Source organism: Trachurus trachurus (assembly GCF_905171665.1).
Source record: "Trachurus trachurus genome assembly, chromosome: 7".
NCBI classification, from domain to species: Eukaryota; Metazoa; Chordata; class Actinopteri; order Carangiformes; family Carangidae; genus Trachurus; species Trachurus trachurus.
The window spans coordinates 31,532,290-31,558,662 of NC_139901.1; the positions used below are offsets into that span (position 1 = coordinate 31,532,290).

The 26,373-nt window shown below is 38.9% G+C and overlaps 1 protein-coding gene across 1 annotated transcript in view; it reads left to right on the forward strand.

Annotated features, from left to right (window-relative positions):
* The window catches only part of LOC310988170 (uncharacterized protein), a 28,671-nt gene extending 3,181 nt beyond the window's left edge, over positions 1-25,490 (forward strand). Inside the window, exons 2-12 of the mRNA XM_083974682.1 lie at positions 4,342-4,403; positions 5,571-5,816; positions 7,183-7,242; positions 13,108-13,164; positions 14,725-14,841; positions 19,022-19,063; positions 21,412-21,498; positions 22,181-22,231; positions 23,181-23,253; positions 23,415-23,510; positions 25,169-25,490. Of these exons, the coding sequence (XP_083830808.1) occupies positions 4,342-4,403; positions 5,571-5,816; positions 7,183-7,242; positions 13,108-13,164; positions 14,725-14,841; positions 19,022-19,063; positions 21,412-21,498; positions 22,181-22,231; positions 23,181-23,253; positions 23,415-23,510; positions 25,169-25,341 (1,064 nt within the window). The 3' untranslated portion in view covers positions 25,342-25,490. The remainder of the gene's footprint in view (positions 1-4,341; positions 4,404-5,570; positions 5,817-7,182; positions 7,243-13,107; positions 13,165-14,724; positions 14,842-19,021; positions 19,064-21,411; positions 21,499-22,180; positions 22,232-23,180; positions 23,254-23,414; positions 23,511-25,168) is intronic.
* Positions 25,491-26,373: the final 883 nt, after the last annotated feature.

The following is a 26,373-nucleotide window of genomic DNA, read 5'->3' on the forward strand; positions in this document are numbered from 1 at the left end:
TTAAGAGCGACAGAGAGACCATCTGACGCGGTGAACGTCCAATTACAAAAGTGCTTCCCACATATTTAAAGTCCGGCCGTAGCATGTGGTGGTCGCAGCTTTTCACGTCGTAATTGTGATGATAGTGTTTTAATCATAATTAAGTCCACATGCATGACTGGACATGGACCTGTTTAATGGGTTTCGCTTTTCTCATCACATCGGAAAAAACTGGGGCAACGGTGTTGGGAGGTGGGAGGAGGGAGCTGGGGGTGGTTCCCACGCGTCCTGGAAAACCTGGAAAATGGTTGACCAATTTTCCAGTCATGGAAAGCACAAATAATAGTCAAATGTCCTGGAAAAGCTTTGAGTTGTCCTGGAAAATGATTTATCACATCATGACACCAGCTGCCAGAGCTCAGTTTTCAGAGATTTTTATACACCACCAAGGGTTTCTTTCCCAATCCTAGCGAGAAAATTATCACACTGCAAAAACTCAAAATCTTTCCAAGAATATTTGTCTTATTTCTGGTCAAAATTTCTCATTTCTAGTCAAAACAAATCTCTTTCCACTTAAAATAAGACTCATCACCTAAAAATGTACTTGTTTTTAGATCATTTTCACTTGTTTCAAACAAAATTTCACTTGAAATAAGTAGAAAAATGTAATAAGAAAGAAAAACTTGCTCCACTATCAGATTTTTCTACTTATTTCAAGTGAAAATATGCTTGCTTGAAAGAAGTAAAAAGTGTCTAAAAACAAGCTACTTTTTATGTGATGAGTCTTATAAGTATAATATATATAATATATAATATATAAGTAAGTATAAAGAGATTTGTTTTGACTAGAAATGACATTTTGACTAGAAATAAGACAAATATTCTTGGTAAGATATTTGAGTTTTTGCAGTGTGACATTGAGTTGATGAGTGTTTCCAGTATTGGACCTGTTGTCTTCTCTGATGAAGGACAGTTAGATAGTGACAGAGAACTGAAAACAACATGTTTTTGCGTTGTTCTATGATAAAATTGTCTTCATTTCTAAGCATGTAAGATATTATGTCATAGATAAGTTGCAGCCACAGACTGCACATCTTTAAATCAGACTTCTGGGAGAGAGAATGAGATAGAGAAGAGAAATAAACATAGAAACAAACTGGTTAAATGTACAAAATAAGCTACAACTGTTGAAAAGACTTCTCCAAAGCATGAATGGGGCGGAGGTTGTGTTGGCGTGTTGTCCGTCAGACTGTAGAAAATGATTTCCAGAACAGAGTGGGAACCCTGACGTGTCATGTGTGTGTGTGTGTGTGTTGTCCGAGCTGCTTGTTTTTGCAGATCTCCAGCTAATAAATAACCAGCGCGTTGTTGCCGTCTAACAGAGCTGCTCACTAGTCTGTGAGCGAAGCGAGGAATGTCTTTTGTTGAGACAGATGTTAAGTGGCAGCTTCCCTTTGGGTTTCCTGTTGTTGCGCTGGTGAGCCGAGGAACCAGCTCACCTCAGGAAAAGGAAACACTTCCAGTATGTGGTTGTTATGTATGTGCAGCTCAGGCATGAATGAATGAATGAAATGAATGGGATGCCTAGTACCTATACGCCTAAAGTCTAATGAGTGTCTGTGTGTGTTAAAGGGACAGTTCACCCAAAATTGAAATTTCATTAATTATCTACTCCCTCTACACCCTCATGTGGACTAAGGGCTGGGAGAAGTTTCAGAGTCCTCCGTGGCTTCTCTGAGTTACAGGGGGTCTCGGCGTAGCAGTGCATGTCCATATAACGGTTGCAAATGGATACCAACTGTCTTCGTAACAAAAAGACACACCAAAAAACATCCAAATACCTCCATGCTGCTCGTATGTAATGTCCGTCTTGTATTGAAGCTCCGAAATGCGAAATTGTCCTGAAAAAAAAACTTATTTAATTTTTTTCGGGACAATTTCGCATTTCGGGGCTTCAATACAAGACGGACATTACATACGAGCAGCATGGAGGTATTTGGATGTTTTTTGGTGTGTCTTTTTGTTACGAAGACAGTTGGTATCCATTTGCAACCGTTATATGGACATGCACTGCTACGCCGAGACCCCCTGTAACTCAGAGAAGCCACGGATATTTCAATTTTGGGTGAACTATCCCTTTAATCAGGGCCCCTCGGTGAGAAACAGGCCTTTTTAATCACACAATCTGCACACGTCTGAGTATCTGCTCTCCGGTGTAAACAAAGACAAAAGGTTTTATCTGATGAGCTCCGGTCGTCAGCTGTGGTGTGTTTGGTTCCCACAGGAAAAGGTTTACGGTGACTCAGGCCTTTTGTCCTTGGGGGGATATTCTGTCATCTGTTTGTGTTTGGGCTCATGCTGGAGGAGAAACTCAGTCCTCTCTCTCCTCTTGTTTTTTATTTTCATCGAAGCAAACTGTGTGTTTTTCTTGAAAGTGTGAGCAGCAGCAGCATCCAGTTGACCAGCCAAGCGCAATGTGTGTGTGCTGGGACGGACCTTGTTCCTCTTCCTGCCTTCGTCCTCTCAGCTCACATGAAGAAATACGAAACCGGCCGCTCCTCCAAGAGACTGTCACTCTCACTCACAAACCACACAGCGCGTTAAGAAAGTTTTCAGACCCCCTTCAGTTGGTTTTCACACTCTTATGTCGCAGCGTTATGCTAAAATATAGAAATATTTCCCCCCTCGTCAATCTGCACTCTACAACATTTGTGGTTTCCTCCTGACTCGGCCTTAGAGTTGAGGCCAAACAGTTTAATCTAGATCTTATCAGACCAGATAAGAGTGTTTTTGCTGCTTCTTGTAAACCTTCCACTGTGGAGAAGCTTCAGAGGTAAATTCATGTAAAACCGCTGATGCATGTTGCCTTCAGGGACAGTTTTTCATCAAGCAGTCTCTGTATTTCCCTCTAAAACAACTCTGTGTGGTAACGTTGTGTTATTATCTCATAGCGTGGTGAATGTGCAGGTCACAACTTGTCCACCAGAGCGTTGTGGAGTTGTTGGATTGTGTATTTGATGAGTTTGATGAGGGAAACCAAGAAATCCCATTAGCCTCCGTAGCGTAGCTCTGAGCAGCTCACGGCTCTGCTCCGCCGTTCTAAAAATAGCTTGCACCGACAATTAAAGGTAACAAACCTACTACTACTAATGACTATAGCAATAATGGCAGTGGGCCAATTTGCCAAAATGTTGAACTATCCCTTTAAGACTGTCCATACATTTTGCCCTTAAATTTTGAGACGGTGCAAGTAAACTTTTGATCTACTCTACTGGTTGCACTATGCATGTGCAACCAGATAAATTTGCCAGTTTTGTGTTAACACTGGTGAAACGTGAAAGTGGAGACGTAATGAATCTGGAATCTGTGAATCATGAATGAAAAGGAAATGTAAATATTTGCTTAGCAAGTTGATTTAAGTGGTGAGCACTCCTTTTCTGCTTGCACTCCTAAAATTTGAAGGTCGGTGCCACCGTACTACTAGTAAGTTAGTCTGCATCAGGTTCTTGGTCCCCTCTGGTACTCAGGTCCTTTGGATGAGTCCTGGTTGTTCCTGGTTGTTCCTTCTTCCATCTAAGAATCATGCAGTTCAGTTCAATTCAGTTTTATTGTCACTTCCATGATGACCTCGTCATACGTCGGAGTGAGAAGCTGTTCTCCCAACATCATGTTATTTGTTTGACACGTTTAGGATCATAGGACATATTAAAACTCTAAAAAAAATGGGTAAACTACAATAAACATAAATTGCGTTAGTTGTATCTTGTAAGATATTTAGGGAAAGTGCGCTGTGCTCTGATGTGCATCGTCGTCTTTGACACTTTTTTTTATTTTTTTTTTATTTTTTTACATTTTTTACATTTACATCAAAAGAGCTGAATTCACCGCAGGTTGAGTCCAATCACGGTCAAAGATGATGAAGAGAAATGTGAAGAACCTCAATTTATGGTCTGCTAGCAAAGTGTCTGAATACTTATGTCAGTGTGCAATATATATTTTTCTGTTTCCACTTTGCTATTATGGGTTTCTGTTTGTAGATTCATGTGGGAAGAGACTTTGTTATTTTAACATGAGGTAATGACATAAGTAAATGTTTAGTGACGGGGTCTGAATACTTTGTGAACGCACTCTACCGTCTGGTTTTGTCTCTGTCTGGAAACACTTCATGTGTTTTCTCTCATTTCTTTTAATTCATGCTCTTTTCTTTTTCCCTTTTTATCCCTGTGTCTATTCCTGTCAGTTTCTTTTTATCCTCATTTAACAATGTAATCTCCTGTCCCTCCCTCTCATTACAGTCTGTTAGATATTAAAATCTATATTTAGTTTCCAGTTTTACATGTCAAATGTTTTTTCCCCCTGCAGCTAAATACAGAGAGGAGTTCAAGCTCATCATCGACCGGATCGCTGTGGTCAAGTCGGAGAATGTGAGTGAACTGTAAAAAATATTTTTACCTTTTGTGGGAAAAGCTTTTTGCTCTCGTGTTTCTGTCTATTTTTATTCGGGCACCGATGCAGAACGAGTGTTTCACTATGAACAGTTGTTAAAGTGTGTTGGCACAATAATAACAAGTCGTCTAATAACTTAACTCCCTCCTCCCCCCGAGGGAACGCAGCTGCTGGTTGTGTTTTCTCTGAAGATGGTTTTGTAAAAGTTTTTCACTGAGTCACAGAGTTTTACTGTAAAAACTTATCTGTCCAATATCAGTTGAGTTACTATAAATGAACTGGTTTCAGTGTCAAATTAGAGAAATGGTGAGAAATTCTGCTTTTATTTGTTGCTTATACTCATAAACATTTATATATAGAAGTAAATCTAAAGCCTAGAGATGGTTCGTTTGTTTAAATGTGCACAAACAGAAATGTAAAATGACAAATAACTGTGACGGGGACGCAAATACAGGATGTGATGGACATAAGTAAATTAATATTTTCCAAAAAAAAAAAGCCAAACTAAGTCTTTTTTTACTTTTTAAATTTAAACTTCTATATTCAAATACTGATAAAGTGAATTAAATCACCTATATGAGATCTCATCAATAAAAGTAAGAAATTATACATTTTAGATTAAATGAGCCATTTAAAACATAAGTTTAAAGGGATAGTTCAACATTTTGGCAAATTGGCCCATTGCGTTTTAGAGGTAAATTCATGCAAAACCGCTGATGCGCGTTGCCTTCAGGGACAGTTTTTCAGCAAGCAGTCTCTGTATTTACCTCTAAAACAACTCACACCACCAGAGCGTTGTGGAGTTGTTGGATTGTGTATTTGATGAGTTTGATGAGTGAAACCAAGAAATCCCATGAGCCTCCGTAGCGTAGCTCTGAGCAGCTCACCGCTCTGCTCCGCCGTTCTTAAAATAGCTTGCACCAACAATTAAAGGTAACGAACCTACTGCTATGACTATAGGGATTATGTGCAATGGGCCAATTTGCCAAAATATTGAACGATCCCTTTAACCTTGAGTTTAATGTGAATTTAAATAGAGCATAGGTTCAGTTATGTTAAGTTAGTTCATGTGTAACTGATAAAGATGAATTAATAAAAGCATTAAATGTTCTTTATGTCTCTGTTTTTCTTTGTTTCCGCTGCAGGGTGAGAAGTTCCTGGTCCTGAAGAAGAAGTACCGACAGCTGCTGCAGGAGCGCGACAACAAGCAGCATCATCAGGGCATCATCATCGCCCATGACGACGATGGACAGAAACACTCGAGTCCGTCCAGAACGAGGGCGGCGGCGGCGGCACAGTGGGATGTGACGGACGCCACGACAACGACTTCTTCTCCTCCTCAGCAGCAGGATGAGCCGATGTCATGTGGAGAACCCGACGGCGCCGCTGAGGTGAATATAAACTCTGTGTGTCTCTGTGTTTACACCATGTTTACTCACAGTCACAACAACACGGTCTTTGTTTGTGCTGCAGCCCGTTTTCTCTCTCTCGGAGCGTTTAGTGTCAGTGTTTTTAACGACGGCCCCGCGGCCCTGTGGCATTTACACAGAGAAACACTGTGGAGCGCACTGCAAAAACTCAAAATCTTACCAAGAATATGTATAATATATAAGTCTTATTTCTAGTCAAAATGTCATTTCTAGTCAAAACAAATCTCATTATACCTAAGGTAAGTATATTTATACATATACATACATAGTTGTGCATAAAAAGTAGCTTGTTTTTAGACACTTTTTACTTATTTCAAGCCTATTTTCACTTGAAATAACTAGAACAATCTGATAGTGGGTTCCTACACAAGTATGGGAAGTATGGAATTTGATTTTATACATTTCTAGGTGTGGAAAGTATAGGAAAATAAATGGAAACTACACTGCAAAACTCAAATATCTTACCAAGAATATTTGTCTTATTTCTAGTCAAAATGTCATTTCTAGTTGAAACAAATCTCATTATACTTAAAATAAGACTCATCATATTAAAAGTAGGTTGTTTTTAGACACTTTTTACTTTTCTTTCAAGCAGATTTTTACTTGAAATAAGTAGAAAAATCTGATAGTGGAGCAAGTTCTTCTTCCTTATAACAAGCACAAAAAATGTTATATATAAATCTAAAATAAGGAAATTTTTAGGTGATGAGTCTCATTTTAAGTGAAAAGAGATCAGTTTTGACAAGAAATTAGACATTTTGACAAGAAATAAGACAAATATTCTTGGAAAGATTTTGAGTTTTTGCAGTGCAGAAGGAGAAGAAGGAGCTCTTCACTGTTAGAGCTGCTGCTGCTGCTGCTGCTGCTGCTGCTGCTGCTGCTGCTGCTGCTGCTGCTGCTGCTGCGAGGAGAAGAACGGGGAAGGTCAGAGGGCTTAATGTCTTTACATAGAGGGCGGATCTGTGTGAAACTAATGCAGCAGAGAAGCACTTGACTGTTGTGAAAATAAACACTGCACGGCGTGTGGTTTAATGCACAGTAATCCCCCTGGAAGTACTTGTGCAATATTGTTCCTGCAGTGAGTGAGTGAAAACACAAAGCCTTTAACTTGTAGATTTGAAACGTTAATGCACTTTATGCTGCAGGTTTTAACGTCCTCACACATGATTTGTTCAAACAGGCTGTGAAAGTAAACATTATCTGCTCCACACCCAGATGTTGGAGGAGGAGGAAAAGAGGCTTAAACCTCCGGCAGCACTTTGACCTGAGGAAGTTCAGAGCTGATTGTGTTTTTGATGTGTGTGTGTGTGTGTGTGTGATCCTGCAGACAGGAACAGTCACCGTGCAGCAGAACAAACCTCTGCAGCCTCCTGTTGTCCACATCCAGGTACACTAGTCGGTGCATGATCTGGGGTCAGAGGTCACAATCTGCCAACATTTTTTTTCGTGTCTTGCCTCACTCCCGAGTCCATGACCAGCAGATAGACACCATCCTTTCAACTGTGCGTGCAGTAACAAGGGAGATAGAGCCGTATCGCCCGTAATTAGCTTAGCTCAAACACTGGAAGTGTATGGGTAGTGTTAGCCTGCCTCCACCTAAAGTCATCAGAGAAACTCTTCAGCAACTCTAAACGGAAACCGGCGGGCCGATCTTCGTCTCAGAGCTGACAAAACTCTCCGGTAAGGCATCTTGAGCGGTCAAATGCCGCTAACGGGACGAGATCGGTCAAAACGGAGGGTTCAAGCAAAGACGGTTTATTTTGGTTCAAGCTAGCTACATCGAGGGTAGGTTAGCTTCCTATTTCAAAGTAAAAGCACAAATTCTATCGTCATGGTTTTCTGTATGTCAAGGGCAATGGGTGTTTTATTTTGTGAAAGTAACCGGAAGTGCGTTGGTCACAACGGCTAGCTTGAGTAGCGCCGAATTCGTCCGAACAAAATTGTAAACAGCTGGTATTTAGACAAATTAACGACACACTGCTGATCTAAACGGCTACTTTCTCGCCTAAACATGTTTGAAATGTCGATAAAGTTATATATTTATATATATATAGTTTAGAGCTAAAATGAAATCAGCTTCTGACTGCTGATTTCGGCTCGGGTAGCAGGCAGGCTAACACTACCCATACACTTCCAGTGTTTGAGCTAAGCTAATTACGGGCGATACGGCTCTATCTCCCTTGTTACTGCACGCACAGTCGAAAGGATGGTGTCTATCTGCTGGTCATGGACTCGGGAGTGAGGCAAGACACAAAAAAAAAATGTTGGTGTATCCCTTTAAATCACAGACGTTCAGCAGCAGCAGCAACAGTAACGCTGGGAATCCTGCAAATGCACATAAGAGAGATCACTTATCTAATTTGGTGCTTCTGCTTCTGTGGTGCAGGAAATTAATCTGGTGTCATTCTTGATCATCGATTCGTCTGTTTTTAGAGATAAAATATTGATAATTAACTGTTTCTATCTTCTCAAATGTGAATATGCTTTTTATTCTTTCATGATTAGCCTATGTGATGTTGTTTTAGGTTCTGGATATCTGAAGGCAGCACTTTGAGCTGTAGGGAGGTTTGAGTTTAGGTCTCTGTCTGTAGTTTGTTGTCACGTGATGATACAGATGTGGAAACAGCAGGTCGGGGCTGTTGGATGGAGGAAGTTGTTTTCATTCATGAAGTTTTTCTATTTAGTGGAATGTTTCACCTGGATTCACCTCAGCTGCTATTTGAATTTTTGGAGTTTTATACATATTTTGTTCTATGAATGTATAATTTCCTGTTGTAGAATCATTATTGTGAAGTGTTTCACTGCACATCAGTGATTCACACTTGAGTGGAGTTCTGTAGTTTCCAGGGATTTAGTGTAAATATTGTGGAGCAGGACAGAACACATGGTATTATGATCAAATAAAAGAAATACAGGTTATCCTCAAATACATACATAGATGATATTACAAACCAGTACAACTCTGAGCTTTTGTCTGTTTATTGTGACAATAACTAATAAACCTGAGTCAGCTGTAACACAACTACTAGAAAACTCAAATATTAGTAGAAAGAAACACAACGTTTCTGTCTCTCCAGGAGTTTCTAATCTGAAACCAAACGTCACTAAAAAGGAACAGAGACTAAACATTTAGACTTCTCAACGACGACTTTGTCTAAACTTGGAAAAACATCAGAGAAACGTTGGCGTGACGACGAGCAGCTTCATTAGAAAAACAACCGACTGTAATAATCACTGAGCTTCGTGGACCCGTGTGTGTGTGTGTGTGTGTGTGTGTGTGTGTGTGTGTGTGTGTGTGGATTTAATCAACATTAAGTGGAGATGTTTAAACAGCCCGTCGTCGCTGTGATTCAATAAAGTTTAGAGTTTTGGATGGCAGCGGGTTGTGTTGAAGGTTTTATGAGCTCGTGAAGCTTCGTAGCGTCTGTTTGTTTTAATTCGTCTTGTTTTATGTGTGGAAATGATGAGGTAATAATATAAATAGCTGATAGTTTAGATTTCTCCTTTACAACCGATTGTAATTAAAACATAACATTTATTATCATTATTATTATTATCTGCAGATTGATGTGATTTATAAAAGTATTGATAATAACCATGACATTAAATCACTGTTTTACTGAACACAGATAATATTGCCCGGTCTTGTGCCTTTTCATTATCTCTGCAGTTTTGTTTTTGTTTATTTTTTGCGTCGTCATGGTTACAGACTGTCTGTGTCCTCAACACTCAAATTAGAGTCTATAATTTATTTGCCAAAAAAAGGAAAAAGAGAGACAAAACAAAGATGAATTTTACTGAGATGAGTTTTTTCCCCCAAAAAAAGTTTCTTAAAAGTCAGATTTTGGTAATAAAATGATTAATGTGAATTTCTTTCTCAGAGGAATAATACAACTAATATGTTTAATGTGATTTATCACGTAAAACTATTAAGATTCATAAGCTTTGCATTAGTAAATAAAGATAATATTATGAGCTCCAACTTTTCCTGCTGCATCGTCAAAGTGATAAACTCACTCCTACATCAATATACTCCAATAATTAAAGATCAGTAGCCTATCAGCCATTATTTAGGTAATCAATTAATAGAATAAAATAAATAAAACTAATAATTGTTGCTTCTTAATGGAGAAGATGTGCTGTGACTTTTATTCATCATGTTTCACATTAAACAGAACGTCAGTGCGTTCTGGACGTTAATGTAAAATTTCACCTTCAGACTTCACACTGCAAAAACTCAATATCTTACCAAGAATATTTGTCTTATTTCAAGTCAAAATGTCATTTCTAGTCAAAACAAATCACATAAAAAGTAGCTTGTTTTTAGACACTTTTTTACTTCTTTCAAGCAGATTTTCATTTGAAATATAAGTAGAAAAATCTTGATAGTGGAGCAAGTTTTTATTACAAGCACAAACAACTTGCTTTCACTGGCAGATTTTTTTTTACTTATTTCAAGTGAAAATTAGTTTGAAACAAGTAAAAATTATCAAAAAAACAAGTTAATTTTTAGGTGATGAGTCTTATTTTAAGTGGAAAGAGATTAGTTTTGACAAGAAATAAGACAAATATTCTTGGAGAGATTTTTGAAAGTTTTTGCAGTGTATCGTCACAACTTTTTAAAATGATAAAATAATTGTACAATAATACATCTTTCTGAGGACTTTAACCTTTGTTAAAATGTGTCTTCTTCATTTAATATTATAATACAGTATAATTTTCAGTGTCAGGAGAAGTAAACAGCGATTTCCTGTTTCAGAACCTGCTGTGGTTCCCGTCTCGGCCACCAGGTGGTGCTGAGTTAATTACCTGGATCTGTGCCCCAGCGGGTTGAGGGTCTGGGGGGGGGGGTCAGCAGCAGGGGGAGGTGTGTGTGTGTGTGTGTGTGTGTGTGTGTGTGTGTGTGTGTGTGTGTGTGTGTGTGTGTGTGTGTGTGTATGTGTGTGTGTGTGAGTGTGAGGATCTGCATTTAAATGAAGCTGTGTTGTCATGGTAAACAGCAACATGTTGGAGCTCATTAGAAAGATAAAAATCATTAAAGAGGCCGAGCTTCGTCCCAGAGGAAGATGATGATAGTGATGATGATGATGATGATGCAGCTGGAATATGTCAGAGTGTGTTGCTGTGTGTGTGTTAGTGTGTGTGTCTCTGCAGCAGTGTGTTACTGGAGGTGTCAGTCAGTCACACCTGATTCCTTATTAACGACGACCTGAAGCTGTGAAACTCAGTCTGAAACATCGGTTCATAAACTCATTAACGTTGTATCGTCTGGAAGAGACCAACGTTCACAGAGAGAAAACAGAAGAACTTCATTAGTTCACTCAATATAAAAACCTTTTGGTAACACTTTACAATAAAGGTCCCTTAATTAACATTAGTTAGTACATTATTAAGCATTAATATATATAAACTAATGTGTTAATTAATGCTGAGTAATGCATACATAATGATAACTGATTACATTATTCAACTTTTATTATTACTTAATAATTTATTAACTAACTTTGAGTAGTAAACATTAATTAACTGCTTACTAATAGGCTACATTAATTGATGTGTTTCCTAATCCTAAGTAATACATAATAATGATTGTTAATATATCTGTACACTGCAAAAACTCAAAATCTTTCCAAGAATATTTGTCTTATTTCTTGTCAAAATGTCTCATTTCTAGTCAAAACTAATCTCTTTCCACTTAAAATAAGACTCATCACCTAAAAATTAACTTGTTTTTAGATAATTTTCACTTGTTTTAAACAAATTTTCACTTGAAATAAGTAGAAAAATCTGTCAGTGAAAGCAAGTTGTTTGTGCTTGTAATAAGAAAGAAAAACTTGCTCCACTATCAGATTTTTCTACTTATTTCAAGTGAAAATCTGCTTGAAAGAAGTAAAAAGTGTCTAAAACAAGCTACTTTTTAATGTGATGAGTCTTATTTTAAGTAGAATGAGATTTGTTTTGACTAGAAATGACATTTTGATTAGAAATAGGACAAATATTCTTGGTAAGATTTTGAGTTTTTGCAGTGTAAACAGTTAATTAATGCTTAATAATGTACTAACTAACGTTAATTAAGGGACCCTTATTGTAAAGTGTTACCCAACTTTTTTTTTTAGATGACATTTTCGAAAATAAGAAGAAAAGGTGACGATGGAGAGTGAATTTAAAGTCAGGGTCCTAAATGATGAAGCTCAACAGCTCCAGGACGTTAACTTTCCCCTCAGGATGAATATAATCTAATGTATAATAACTTTTAACAGACCTGTTGAGTTTCCCATGATGCTCAGCTTCTCTCTGTTCTGCAGCGTCGATGCTGAGCAACATGACGAAGGGTTAATGATCAGATATGAGCATGTGAACTCTTCACACCAGTCTGACGCTCTGTTATCTGATCGTTATTTAACCTCCGACAGAAGCTTCATCAATCATTTCTGAACCCAAACAAACCAACAAACATCTGCAGAAACAGCTTTTCTCTTCTTTTCTTTTCTTTTCTTTTCTCTGACAGTAAAGTGAATATTTCTGTGTTTCTGCGACAAAACGAGACATTTGAAGATGCAAGTTTCCTGATAAAATAGATAAATACGCAGGAAATGATCAGATAAATTGAAAAAGAGGAAATAAAAAGTGCAGATTAAACTGTTAGGGTTTTATTTTCCCTTCTTTTTCTTCTCTCTCAGTCTGTTTTTATTGGTGTGTCTAATTACCATCGCTCCACTTTTCTTGTTCACTTGGCCGACATGTGACAGTTTTAGCAGCAGAGACATGAAAGAGCCGAGTGTTTCAACATCATCATCATCAACAGTTAACAACATAAATGACTTCTCCTGAGTTTTTTTCTTTTTGACCCTTTTACAGAGTAAAAAAAACAAAAAAACACAGCTGAGTGTTTGACTGTCGACTTGTTGTGTTGTTGTTGTGGCTCATTGTTAATTGGATTGTTGTTCATTCCCCCTCATGTGTGAAAGTGTCGCCTCGTCTCATGTCTCATTAACCTCTCCCTCTCTCTCTCTCTCTGTCTCACACCCTCTGGTCGCGTCTCGTCGGCCGGAAAACATCACAGCAGCGTGACCCTCAGCGTGTGTGTGTGTGTGTGTGTGTGTGTGTCCTGTGATGTCGTCTCATGCTGAGTGAGCACTATGACTGATACAGTTAATGTGTGTGTGTGTGTGTGTGTGTGTGTGTGTGTGTGTGTGTGTGTGTCACAGTCCAGCGACTCAGCGTCCTGTTGTCTCTTCTCTGTGTCTTGCAGTCGGAGTCGGAGCAGGACGAGGAGAGTTCAGGCAGCATGGGCTCGGCCGCCGTCGCCGTAAGTCACTTCACTTCCTGTGTGTGTGTGTGTGTGTGTGTGTGTGTGTGTGTGTGTGTGTGTGTGTGTGTGTGTGTGTGTGTGTGTGTGTGTGTGTGTATTATACTAGGGCTTAGTTGACTTTGATTAATTGCCTTACAAATAATTGCGGTTAATGATTTAATTGTCTTTTTCTGATCATTTTATGCCACTTACTGTATATTGTAAAGGCCTGAACATAGATGATAATACATATAACCCTTATGAAGAAGGAGAAGGAGAGGGGGGGGGGCAACGTGATGATGTCATGAAAAGAGGATCAGTCAAACTTCTGTTAGTTACATGCAGCTGTTTTTAAACAGATGAAGGGAAACGACTTCAACCATTATGCAAAAAAAACTGCGATCAGGTGATTATTATGTCTTAATTGTGGTTTAAATACTTTCAATGGCTACAACAACGGGCCGGGCTCATGTTGACAGATATGTATCAGATATTTATACACACACAAGAGCACAAACACAGACATACAAACATGTCTCATCAGTGAAGTCTCTCTGTACGACTCTGAAAAACTAGTAAAGGATCATTCCAACACAATGCATTTAGAGGTAATTTTACTAAACATTAGCAAGTCTTAAATTTTTAGTCCTGGATTATTGATCCCTGATCAGCGTTAGAAATGATTCCCAGGTTTCTGTAAAGACGTCGATCTTTATATTTATTGTATTGAATTTCCTTTTATTGTCATCAAGCAATGAAGCGCAACAAAATGTCGGTGCATCTTTCCCTAATAAGATTTTTTTTTTTAAGTAGGTAGAGTACAAATATATGAATATGATTTAAAAAAAAAAAAAAAAAAAAAAAGTAATCAACAAATATACTACATACGACAGAGTATTAGGGCCACATTGACAAATAAAAAAAGTCACAAACTTTGAGAATAAAGTCGCAAAATTTCCAACTGTATCTCGTAAATTTCCAACTTTATTCTCATGTTATGACTTTTTTCCTCGTAGGAAATGTACAACTTTATTCTCGTAAATGTATGACTTTATTCTCCAAGTCTGTATTTTTTTTTTTTTTTTCTCAATGTGGCCCTAATACTCTGTCGCAACTACAGATGTTTACTAGTGTAAATTCACATTTATGCACATTTATCTTTTGTACATGAGCTGTTTCTATGAGGCTGTTTCTGCTTCTGTTTCTGACCCAGTCAGTTTCCTCCTGCCCAGAGAAAGTTTTAATGAAACAACAGAAAACAGAAGTTCAAGTTCAGTCTAAACTGTTGGGAGTGTGTGTGTGTGTGTGTGTGTGTGTGTGTGTGTGTGTGTGTGTGTGTGTGTGTGTGTGTGTGTGTGTGTGTGTGTGTGTGTGTGTGTGTGTGCAGCAGCGTCATCGTGGGTGTTTCCCTTGGTGTGTCAGTTTGTGCTGCGACTCTGTGGTTTCTAGGAAAATGGATTAGAGGTTTGTAGCTTCAGCGCTATCAAAGACAGCCCATAACAGGATGTAGATGGCAGGGTGTGTGTGTGTGTGTGTGTGTGTGTGTGTGTCTGACTGACCTCTCTCTCTCTGCTCCAGTTGGATCCCATAGAGAAGGAGTGGATCTACTCTGCAGCCGGAGCTCGGGTGCCCGACCTCTCTCAGCTGCTCAGACAGGATCCCTCTCTGGCCAATAAGAAGGTAGCTCTGCTCTCTGCTCTCTGACCTCTGACCTCTGGTCCGTCAACTTCTGCCTTCACCACACTGTGTTACAGTGTTTTTTATCTTTTGGACCTCGTGCAGGAAACAATAACAACATGTGGCAGCGTGGTGATAATCGCTGTCACATAGCGACGAGGCAGGAAACACCAACGTTACACAAACTGGTGCAGAAAACTAAATAAAGATACAGAAATATAAAATTACAAGAAGCTGCAAAACAAAAACCTATTTTTTATTTAATAAAAGTTCAATTTAAAGGGACAACGAGGAGTTTTGGAAAAGCGAAGTGTTTTCACACTACATTTATGAGCCTCCGCACCGTGAAATTCTTTGACCGGTGCAAGACAGACTCATGTTTTCATTCATCAAGAATTAAAGTCAGAGGTTGGAAGACGATCACATACCGTCGTAGTTCCCACCATAAACGGTGATTCGGCGGCGTTATTCTCATGACTCGCCACGAAACTGAAAATAAAGAAACGCTGGTCGACTCGCCCAGCATTTCCACCACCACTAATAATAACAAAATAACGATAGAGACAAAACGATATATTTATCGAAAATGGGCCCATTAACAAGTGGTAACGTAGATTCATCCACATTAATATGAGACTTTTTTATAACCAAATAGAAACTCCTCGTTGTCCCTTTAATTTAGGAAAACAAAAAACTAAACTGAGACTTGTTGCAAGCCAAACTCACTAATATGTGACAGATGCTTTATTTTGAAAATCCCTTCAAGGATGCAGATGATCTTGCAAACTGTGCTGCACAAGAAAATACTTTTACTTTACTGAAGAAATATTTTCATTATAATAAAGTTAATTAAAACTATTGTTCTTTGCATTAATCACTGATCCGTCTCCTCCAGTCTCACCTCAGTAAAACTAAAGAGTCTTGTGTGACGTTCGTCATGTGTGCGCCGGTCTTCGCTCTGACTTTCCGAGTCGTCACTGCTCTTCAGACGTGATGGAAAAGTCAACAGACTTCAACTCAACAATCTCTGGAGCTGTTTGTTCAACACGTGTTAAAGCTGCTCAGAGTGAACCGAGTCTCTGATCACAGCGTCGGCAACACACAAATCAGACACAACTACTGTGAAAGGAACTTCCTGTCGTTTAAAACTCCGGCCACAACAAATAAAAACCGTTTCTTTCCTCAGACTATTCAAAGTCTTCATCAACACAATCAAAATTAAATATAATATTGTGCAATTTCCCACTGTGAAGAATTAAATCTGCACATTTTATATTTATCTGTTTATATCTAATGTTTTAATAATGTGTGAAGTTTCTCTTTTAGCCATTTGTTGCTGATTTCTAATTTCTCAGTTTGTTTTATTCTGCACAAAGCGACGACAATAAGGACTTTAATACTAACAGAGTAGAATATTTTAACATATAGATAGATAAGATAAGATTTATTTGTCACATGCACAATTATACATGGTACAATGTGCAGTGAAATGTGTTAATATTGTGTCTGCCTCCAGAAATACTAAAATAAAAAGACTCTTTTTAAAAAGAATATAATATAAGATATGAAATATGAAAATAGCACATGTAGTGACGGTCTATGTTTTTTAATAAAAACTGTTTCATGTGATGGATGATTATAATTAATTTGTTTTTGTGTCTTTTCTTGGGGCTGGAACCAGGACTTCACCTCAGTGAGTATTTAATGTGCCACTTGTTGCAAACTGTTATATCAATATATAATATAAACTTTATTAACTGAGTGTTTCAGATGTTTTTTAATGATTTGAAGCCTCTTTTTTTATTTCATCTATCTCTCTTCGATGCTGCTCTGTGACCGTGACGTCTCCTCAGGGGGTGAGTCTCATCACCGACACCAACATCTGCACCACATGTGTAAAAACTGATACTCAAAGTTGATTTTTTAGTTCACTGCAAAAACTCAAAATCTTTCCAAGAATATTTGTCTTATTTCTTGTCAAAATGTCTCATTTCTAGTCAAAACTAATCTCTTTCCACCTCACCTAAAAATTACCTTGTTTTTATATCATTTTCACTTGTTTCAAACAAATTTTCACTTGAAATAAGTAGAAAAATCTGTCAGTGAAAGCAAGTTTTTTGTGCTTGTAATAAGGAAGAAAAACTTGCTCCACTATCAGATTTTTCTACTTATTTCAAGTGAAAATCTGCGGGAAATAAGTTAAAAGTGTTAAAAACAAGTTACTTTTTATGTGATGAGTCTTATTTTAGATTTGTTTTGACTAGAAATGACATTTTGATTAGAAATAAACCACATTTTACTCTCTCTAGTTCTCCATCTATCACCGACCGCCTCCTCCTCCTCGCTCGTTTATAGCTTGTGTAACTTTCACAAGCTCCAATGAGATTTTTCCCTCTAATAGTTTTTTTTTCTTTTTTTTCGGAGAAGCCCGTGTTGAAACATCCAGATCATGCATTTCAAAGGTCTCCACTATCAAAAGGATTATGAAAGATAGCTTTTTAGCTCCTGCGGCCCCCCCTGACAACCCAAATCCTTTTATTTGTCTCCCTGTGTGCGCTTAAGAGATTTGAGCTCATGTTTGTTGTCCCTCCCCTGTGTCACAGTTCTCACACCGTCCGGCGGCCTGTGGCTCGCTGGCTCGGACCACCTTCTAAGAGCGGCCCTAAGCCACCCGGACAAGATAGCAAGGCCCGCCATTGAAGTGTATAAGGGAGATTGTAGTGGAAAGAGGAGGGTGGGGGCGGATTAAGGAGACTCTTAATGCCCCACAAAGACTTCACCCACTTAAAGATAATCTGAAAGTAATAGAGCAGGCTGGGATTAATTGTAGAACAATGCAGGTTGTGTCCATGGGAAGGTGCTGAGTCTTCCTCGGGACGCTTTGATGTCCGGTCGGTCGGCAGAAGAGGAGGAGGAGGAGGATGGAAAAGAAAAACCAAAACCTGCATGCACAAAAAATAGAATAAAATAAATGACAAGACTGATGAGAAACAACGAGGAGGAGGAGGAGGAGGAGGAGGAGTCGTGCAGGACTGAGAGGATTTAACTGCTCATCCTGTTCTCACCTCGTGTTTGTCAGGATCAGGTGGATTTCATAAAGGTCAGATCTCCTGCACACCTCCACCTGAGCTCCTCCTCCTCCTTCCTCCTTCCTTCAGTGTCTTTTTTTAAACTTTATTAAAGCAGAAGTAAGTGATCCGGTGGTTTTGTCTAACTTCTTGTCAGCAGATGGAGTTAGCAGTCCCCGCCCTCGTCCCTACGTCACCACATTCACGCGCATCCCTTGGCTGCACACACAGAGAGGACCGCCCCTTTATGCCGTTCTCTCTCCTCATTGGATAAAGGTTGTAGGATACAAGGAAAGTTTTCTCTTCGGCTCAGAGCAGAGCAGAGTGACTGACAGACCCGTGTTTCAGACCAAACACTCTATAGAAGTGATTGCTGTCGGAAGATATAACTATTTAAGACTTATATTAACACAAATATTCCGCCTACTTCTGCTTTAACAATTAGGCCTTCATACATAACAAAACTGTCGAGCCAGGGGGAGAAAAAAATATAAAAGTATCCACAAGTTTCCAAACCGGTGGAATTGTACGTTTACTGTACGTTTCCATGGTTTTCAGTCGTTGTCATAGTTGCGGTAAACGCACGGATCTATTAACGCTGGCTTTTAACACAAATGTCAATTTGTGTGATATCTGTTGTTAAAAGCTGGTGGGATGATCCATGTTTTACAGATTTTCATTGAAAAAAACAAAAAAACAACCATGCATATAATTCCCACCGGAAGAGCAAAACCGACTTACGTTTTTGACGTTCGGAAAAAGGTGGATAAATATACAAAGAGTATAGAAGTATCATGTATAAAAAATGCATCGATGTAAAGAAAAGCATATTAAATAAATACATTTTTTTCCAAAATAAAGTTTGTTTTTAAAGCCTTTGGCATTTCTAGTCCATTGATCTCGGTGCTGTATTGATTAAGTTCCTTCAAAAAAAGTGTAAAATTTGGTTTGCTGTCAAAAAAAATTTACTAATTTTCCATTTGGTTGTTTTCAAAGTAAAGAAAAATAAATGTCCTTTTCATGCAGATGTTCCTACTGAATGTCCAGTTTTGTACATTCAACCAAGACATTTGACACCGTCCTTCAGTGTCTCACTCTGTTTTCTGTTTCCTCCCTCACTCCCTCGCTTCCTTCCCTTCCTGCTGGGACCGACTTCCTCCTCCACACAGTTTGTAAGTACATCATCAGTCCATCACTCCTCCTCCTCCTCCTCCTCCTCCTCTCTGCCGCTGCATCCTGACGCTGCATCCTGTTCTGTCCTCGTCCATCACCGCTCCCCGCCGGGACGCCCGTCGAGCCGCCCGTCAAACGCCTCGACCCAATCAATCCGTCTTCTTCAGATGTGACAAAACAGACAGTGATGGACGCTGTCTGTCTGTCAGACGCAGCTCCTTCTCTCTCTATCTCTCCTCTAGTTATTTTCTGTTCCAGATGTTGGACAGTTGTCATCCAGCGGTTACTTACTTAGCGTCGTTAGCGTCTCAGCTCCTCGACACAGACAGACTCATGTCCTCTGTCTGTGATGAGACAGGATCTAAACCTCTGGGTTTCTCTGTCTCTGTGTTTTTACAGCTGCTCCTCAGGTAAAAACTTAATCCTAAAATGATTTTTTATTATTATTTATTGCTTAGGCTTTTAGGATGAATTATTATTATTATTAACATTATTTTAAATGCTGCTACGGGTATCTGGGGATGCCTCAAATGGAAATTTCGTTGTATGATATACAATGACAATAAAGCATCTTAATCTTAATCTGCTGCTCAATGAAACTGATTTTTTACCTTTTAACCTTTCTTTTTTTTAAATATCTAAATATAAAATAATAGCGATCAGGAAATTCTTCAGAAAAGTTGAATGTGTTGCTCTGGAGTTTTTCCGGTCGGCACGGAAGGTTTTTATTTTTCTAAATTACTTTGAGGTTCAAACTGCAGCTGAAACTTTCAGGAAGTTCCTCTCAAACTTAAATAAAACCAAGCGGACGTGTCAGAGTTGTTGTAGGTTTTAGTCTCAGGAGCTGATTAACAACAAGGAGCAGATATTATATAATTCACTGTTACACATGAATTATCATTTTTTCACTTATTTATTAAATGGCAAATTAAGAAGAGAGAGATGGTGACTGATAACCACCAGAAAACTGTCCTGATAATTTAATTCATTTTTATTGACACTTGATCATTGAGTGTTAATTGTTCAAAATAACACAAGTATTATAAGTATCATCAGAAATGACATACTTTAAATATCTAATATCTACAGTACAAGTTCTCATTCTGCAGCAGAACAGCTTCCATCAGTCTTTTATAAATTATAAATTATTTATCATTATCTAAATGATCATTATTTATTATCTACACATTATTTTCGCTGCAATTTAATATGCAGCAGCTGGTTTTTATAACTTTTACACTGTTTGTTAAAAGATAAAAGTATAGATTATAGATTGGAAATCACAGGTTTTGACGGATGCTCGCTGGTCGAGTGTTTAGAGAAAACGTCCCATGTTGGCGTACGCCTAAAGCGCTGATCGCCGGTCCGACTCCTCGGAGTGTAGGCCTATGTTATTCCCCCAGTCTCTCTCTACACTGTCCTTTCAAAATAAAGGTAAAAAAATGTCTGAAAAATATCTTTAAAAAAATCGAGAAATAAATGATGAACTTTCCAAAAGTCACTTTCTATTCATGAACAGGACTTAAATGTTAATTATCTTGTTTTACACAAAGATAAACATGGTAGGTGTCATAGCAACACGTCAGCGCCTCCACATCTAAGAGAAGTCGTCGTTTCCATCTCGTCACTTTTTCTTTCTTTTTAAAGTTTCTCTTCTCTTCTGCTGCAGCAGCTGTGAGAACAGTTTCGTCGTGTTCAGGGTCAAACTCAAACTCAGAGAGAGGATGGATGTGGTTTTTAAACTCCAGCCAACATCTGCCAACATCTGCCCCCCCCACTCCTCCCCACACCTGTTGATAACATAATTACGGAGCTTTAAAGCGAAGGAGGCCGTGATGATCACAGCTCTGCTCCGACAGGTGGAGGCTTCACGTCGGCTCCTCATGTCGACTTATTATTATTATTATTATTATTACAACTGGATCTCAGTCTGTGAACATGTGGCTGTATCTGTGTGTGTGTGTGTGTGTGTGTGTGTGTGTGTGTGTGTGTGTGTGTGTGTGTGTGTGTGTGTGTGTGTGTGTGTGTGTTTGACGTGTGCTGACAGTAGTGATGATGTCTGGGTGGGGCTCCCCTCCGCAGGTCACACTAACATCATCAATCTTCCCCCTGGTGACAGCAACCAGCCCCCCCCTCCTCCCCGGCCGTGGGCACAGAGCTGTGTTGTTTTGTAATTAGGCAGGAAACCTCCTCTCTCTCTCTCTCTCTCTGTCTCTCTCTGTCTCTCTTTCTTTCTTTCTTTCTCTCTCACCCTCCCTCCCCACTCTGCCGCCGTCGCCCAGTAACGATGCATGTGACAGTGACGGTGATGATGCTACAGTAACTGTTGACTCTCTGTCCCACGCAGACGGCTCTGCACTGGGCGGCAAAACACGGGAACCCGGACATGGCGTCGCTGGTGGTGAACGCCGGCGCTGACGTCAACACCAAATCAGTGAGTGCTCCTCTTTCCTAAATATCTGCTCAGAGCTACGCTACGGAGGCTCATGGGATTTCTTGGTTTCCCTCATCAAACTCATCAAATACACAATCCAACAACTCCACAACGCTCTGGTGGACAAGTTGTGACCTGCACATTCACCACGCTATGAGATAATAACACAAGAGTTGTTTTAGAGGCTGCTCACGGCTCTGCTCCGCCGTTCTAAAAATAGCTTGCACCGACAATTAAAGGGAACGAACCTACTGCTATGACTATAGGGATCATGGCAATGGGCCAATTTGCCAAAATGTTGAACTATCCATTTAACATTTCCTCTTTACATCTAAATAATAAACCAGATCATATCTGCCTCCATATCCTCAATATTTACGATTATAAACCTTCATTATTGATATATAACAACCTCACAAAACACTGTAGAGTTTAGTGGCCAAAAAAAGGTCAAAGGTCAAAGCCACACGGTCCTCACAAACACATGACTTTGCTTTTTGAAAACTCTATGTCATGACTTAAAGTACAAACTGATGAGATTTGAGCCAATCAGAGGTCAAAGGTCACAGTCAACGACGATATTACAGGAACACGAAGAGTTAAATCAGTGGAATGTCCCTTTAAGTCTGTGGTGTGTATTCCAATTATTCACACACTTCTTTTTCTTCTTTTTCTCTTGCAGCATGTGAGTATCCCGGCCGTTACCAGGTGGCGATCGATTGGTTTGTACAGTGTCTGACCTGTATTGATCAACATGGCCGCCGCCTCTTCCTCCTCCTCCTTCTTCCTCAGTGATGTCATGTTTCCCTGAGCGACCTGTGTGAAGCTCCAGCTGTGTAAATGTATTACAGCAGCACGTGTTGTCGGGCTCTGCTAATAAATCATGTCATGTCACGTTAATTGTTTCCCAAAACAGTGCGTTCGTCTATTCGTCCGCATGCACAACTAACCGCTCTACAACTGAAGCAATTATCAGTGAATTACCCCGAGCAATTATGTTTTTATCATTATCTGGTGTTTCCATAACCTTTTGCTAATTTGTATACTTTTTTTTTTCTTTTCTCTTCTCTGTGCTGTTTTCATTGGCTGCATTTGGACCTGGGAAACTCCAGGGGGTAAGAACTGAACTGAAGCTTTTCACCACTCGACACAACGTAAAGTTCAATTTTACACTGCAAAAACTCAAAATCTTTCCAAGAATATTTGTCCTTATTCTTGTCAAAATGTCTCATTTCTAGTCAAAACTAAACTCTTTCCACTTAAAATAAGACTCATCACCTAAAAATTAACTTGTTTTTTGATCATTTTCACTTGTTTCAGACAAATTTTCAATTGAAATAAGTAGAAAAATCTGCCAGTGAAAGCCAGTTTTGTTTTATGTTTGTAATAAGAAAGAAAAACTTGCTCCACTATCAGATATTTCTACTTATTTGAAGTGAACATATGCTTGAAAGAAGTAAAAAGTGTCTAAAAACAAGCTACCGTACTTTTTAAATGTGATGACTTATTTTAAGTATAATGAGATTTGTTTTGACTAGAAATGACATTTTGACTAGAAAGTTTTTGCAGTGTAAACTTTAACTTGTGTGAGTAAATTGAGTGTTAAAATGTATTTTTAATCATTATTGTCCATGAAAATTACATGTGAATCTACATTTTGGCATTTTCTTTCTGCCCTGCAGGGTTACACACCTCTACACATCGCAGCGTTACACGGTCATCAACATATCCACGACCTGCTCGTTGGGACGTACGGTAAGAAGAAAAAAAAACTGCTTTCATTTAATCTGCTGCTTTTAACTCTCATGCTTTTATATTTATTAATTTATTTACCTTTGGACTTTGAGTTTTGTTTTTCTTCCCCTTTTACACGTGGCTCAGTTTTCCTCTGATTTATTTTTAACTCTTATCATCAGGTGCCAAAGAAAACCTGCGGGACTACAGCGGCCATCTTGCCTGTCACTACCTAAACATCAAAGAACCGGAGGGTCCGGAGGAAGAGTGTGAGCTGCGTGAGTATAGAAATAATTTAATGTTCAACAAGATGTAATATATATTTGTTTTAATTCATTACTTTTCGCTTTATGATGTGGTTTTATATATTTTTTCAAATTTGTCAATCTTTGGCCACGTATTTTATGTGCATGTTTAAAGTAGGCTATGTAAAACATGTAACTCTGGTTTTTGAACGCGCTGTAGAAATAATACTCGAGAGAGAAGAGCACTGTAGCTTCAGGATGATGAGTTAGATTAAGTCTTTTAGCATTATAAAGTATTATAAAAATATGATATTGTCCTTATAAGAACTGAAGTTGTTTAGTCAGTTGTAATTGCGCAACATGTTGAAAAATGTTTAATTCTTTTTTCACCTTATTTTTAAGTGCAAAGTTTTAATGTTTTATGGTTTTATAGTTTAATTTTAACTGTATTGTCAAAGGGTAAATGAGAATATTCATGTCAGTCTTATGTCTGTACATAATGAAAACAGCACAATGATGATTAATTTAGCATAAAGACTAGACACAAGGGGGAAACAGTTAACTTGTCCAGTGATAATCGCTGCATCAATGACTCTAAAAACGCCATATGTGTGAGTTCCTGTATTGTGTTTAGATTAGTGTTTAAAACAACCAAAATCAAAGTGAAAATGACACGTTTTTTATGTCTGACAGCTTCACTGGACGAATCCAGACCATAACGCCTCCTTTTCCTGTGAAACCCGTCGCTTTTACACTTTGGGTTTAGTGTGAACCAACAAATGCATAATTAATGAGTTTTAAAGGAGCTGGCAGGTTGTTTACCTGTGCACAGACTAGAGCGAGGCGAGTTAAGAGGTTGCATGTCCACACAGACACGGGTTTCAGTGAATCTGCATAAGTATCGTTTCAGCGTTTCGTCCAGGCGGCTTTTTTTTTTCCGAGGGGTGAAAACGGTATATTTTGGAAACGGGTCCCAGAGTGGGAAAATCTCAGAACGCAATGGCGTGTTTAGATTTTTTTTCAAAACGAAAGAAGATCGTCCTGGGTGAAGCTGTGTTTCCATGTGGACAAAACCTAAGATATGCTAAAGCATGTTAGGCTAAGCTGTAACACTTTATAATAAGTACACACTATTAAGCATTAGTTAAGCATTAATAAATACTGAATTCTTAATTTATAACGCAACGAATAATATAACGAATACATATTAGTATGTAGTTTATAGTTAGTGCTTATCAATGATGAGTAAAACATTTTTAACTGTATTTATAAACTACATACTAATACGTATTCATGCGTTATAAATGAAGAATTCAGTATTTATTAATGCTTAAAGGGATAGTATCATTTTTTTTAAGTGGGGTTGTATGATCTACAAATAGCCCCTAAGTACTTTAATTGCAGTAGAAGACTCTCTGCACTCCTCCCGTTAGCAACGCCAGCCCATAATAGCCCTGCCCAGAGATTCACAACATACAGTGTTGTGAATGGACCCAAAGAAACGGCCTATTGTCTTCTACTGCAATTAAAGTACCTAGGGGCTATTTGTAGATCATACAACCCCACTTTCAAAAAATGATACTATCCCTTTAACTAATGCTTAAAAGTGTGTAAAGTGTTACCGAATTTAATTTTTTTCTTTGTCTCTAACCCGTCAACGTGTTGTTTGTTTGTGTTTGTTCCGGTGGCAGAGTTCCAGGTGACTCAGGCCAGAGAACGCAACAGGAACAGGAAGTTGGTGTCGTTGTTCCAGTCCAAGAAGAAGTGGGGCTCGGCCGAGGAGCTGGCGCCCATCGAGGAGGAGCGGGCGGCCACGCATCAACTCGTCCTCCCTCCGTTCAGACCCAGAAAGTTCTCACGCTGAGGACGAGCAGATCGTTTCTGACTCTACGCTATGTTAAAGGGATAGTTCAACATTTTGGCAAATTGGCCCATTGCCATAATCACTATAGTCATAGCAGTAGGTTTGTTACCTTTAATTGTCGGTGCAAGCTGTTTTTAGAACGGCGGAGCAGAGCCGTGAGCTGCTCAGAGCTACGCTACGGAGGCTCATGGGATTTCTTGGTTTCAACTCATCAAACTCATCAAATACACAATCCAACAACTCCACAACGCTCTGGTGGACAAGTTGTGACCTGCACATTCACCATGCTATGAGATAATAACACAACGTTACCAGACAGAGTTGTTTTAGAGGTAAATACAGAGACTGCTTGATGAAAAACTGTCCCTGAAGGCAACGCGCATCAGTGGTTTTGCATGAATTTACCTGTAAAACAAGTCTGGTAACGTTGTGTTATTATCTCATAGCGTGGTGAATGTGCAGCTCACAACTTGTCCACCAGAGCGTTGTGGAGTTGTTGGATTGTGTATTTGATGAGTTTGATGAGGGAAACCAAGAAATCCCATGAGCCTCCGTAGTGTAGCTCTGAGCAGCTCACGGCTCTGCTCCACCGTTCTAAAAATAGCTTGCACCGACAATTAAAGGTAACGAACCTACTGCTATTACAATTTACCAAAATGTTGAACTATCCCTTTAATGTAAATCTCCATGTGTGTACTATTGAAGTATTAATACTGTGTGTGTGTATTTATCATGCACACACACACATTGACAGTCATTCCATTCATACACAATAACGCACGCTTGCTGATGAACCTAAAGGCTCCACACAGGCGCTGCAACTGATCAATATTATCAATATCGTCACTCATCAGACAAGTATTTCTCAAATCTTTTGAATTGTAATTAATGTTGAGTTCAAGTCGCAGGGAAACGTTAAACTCTGCTTTGTCTTTGTGCGTTAGTTTACTCTCAATTTGAGGACAGAGCAGGTATATAAAGGTGATATTCTTTATTTTTATCCACAAATATGATTAAAAAAATAATTATCGT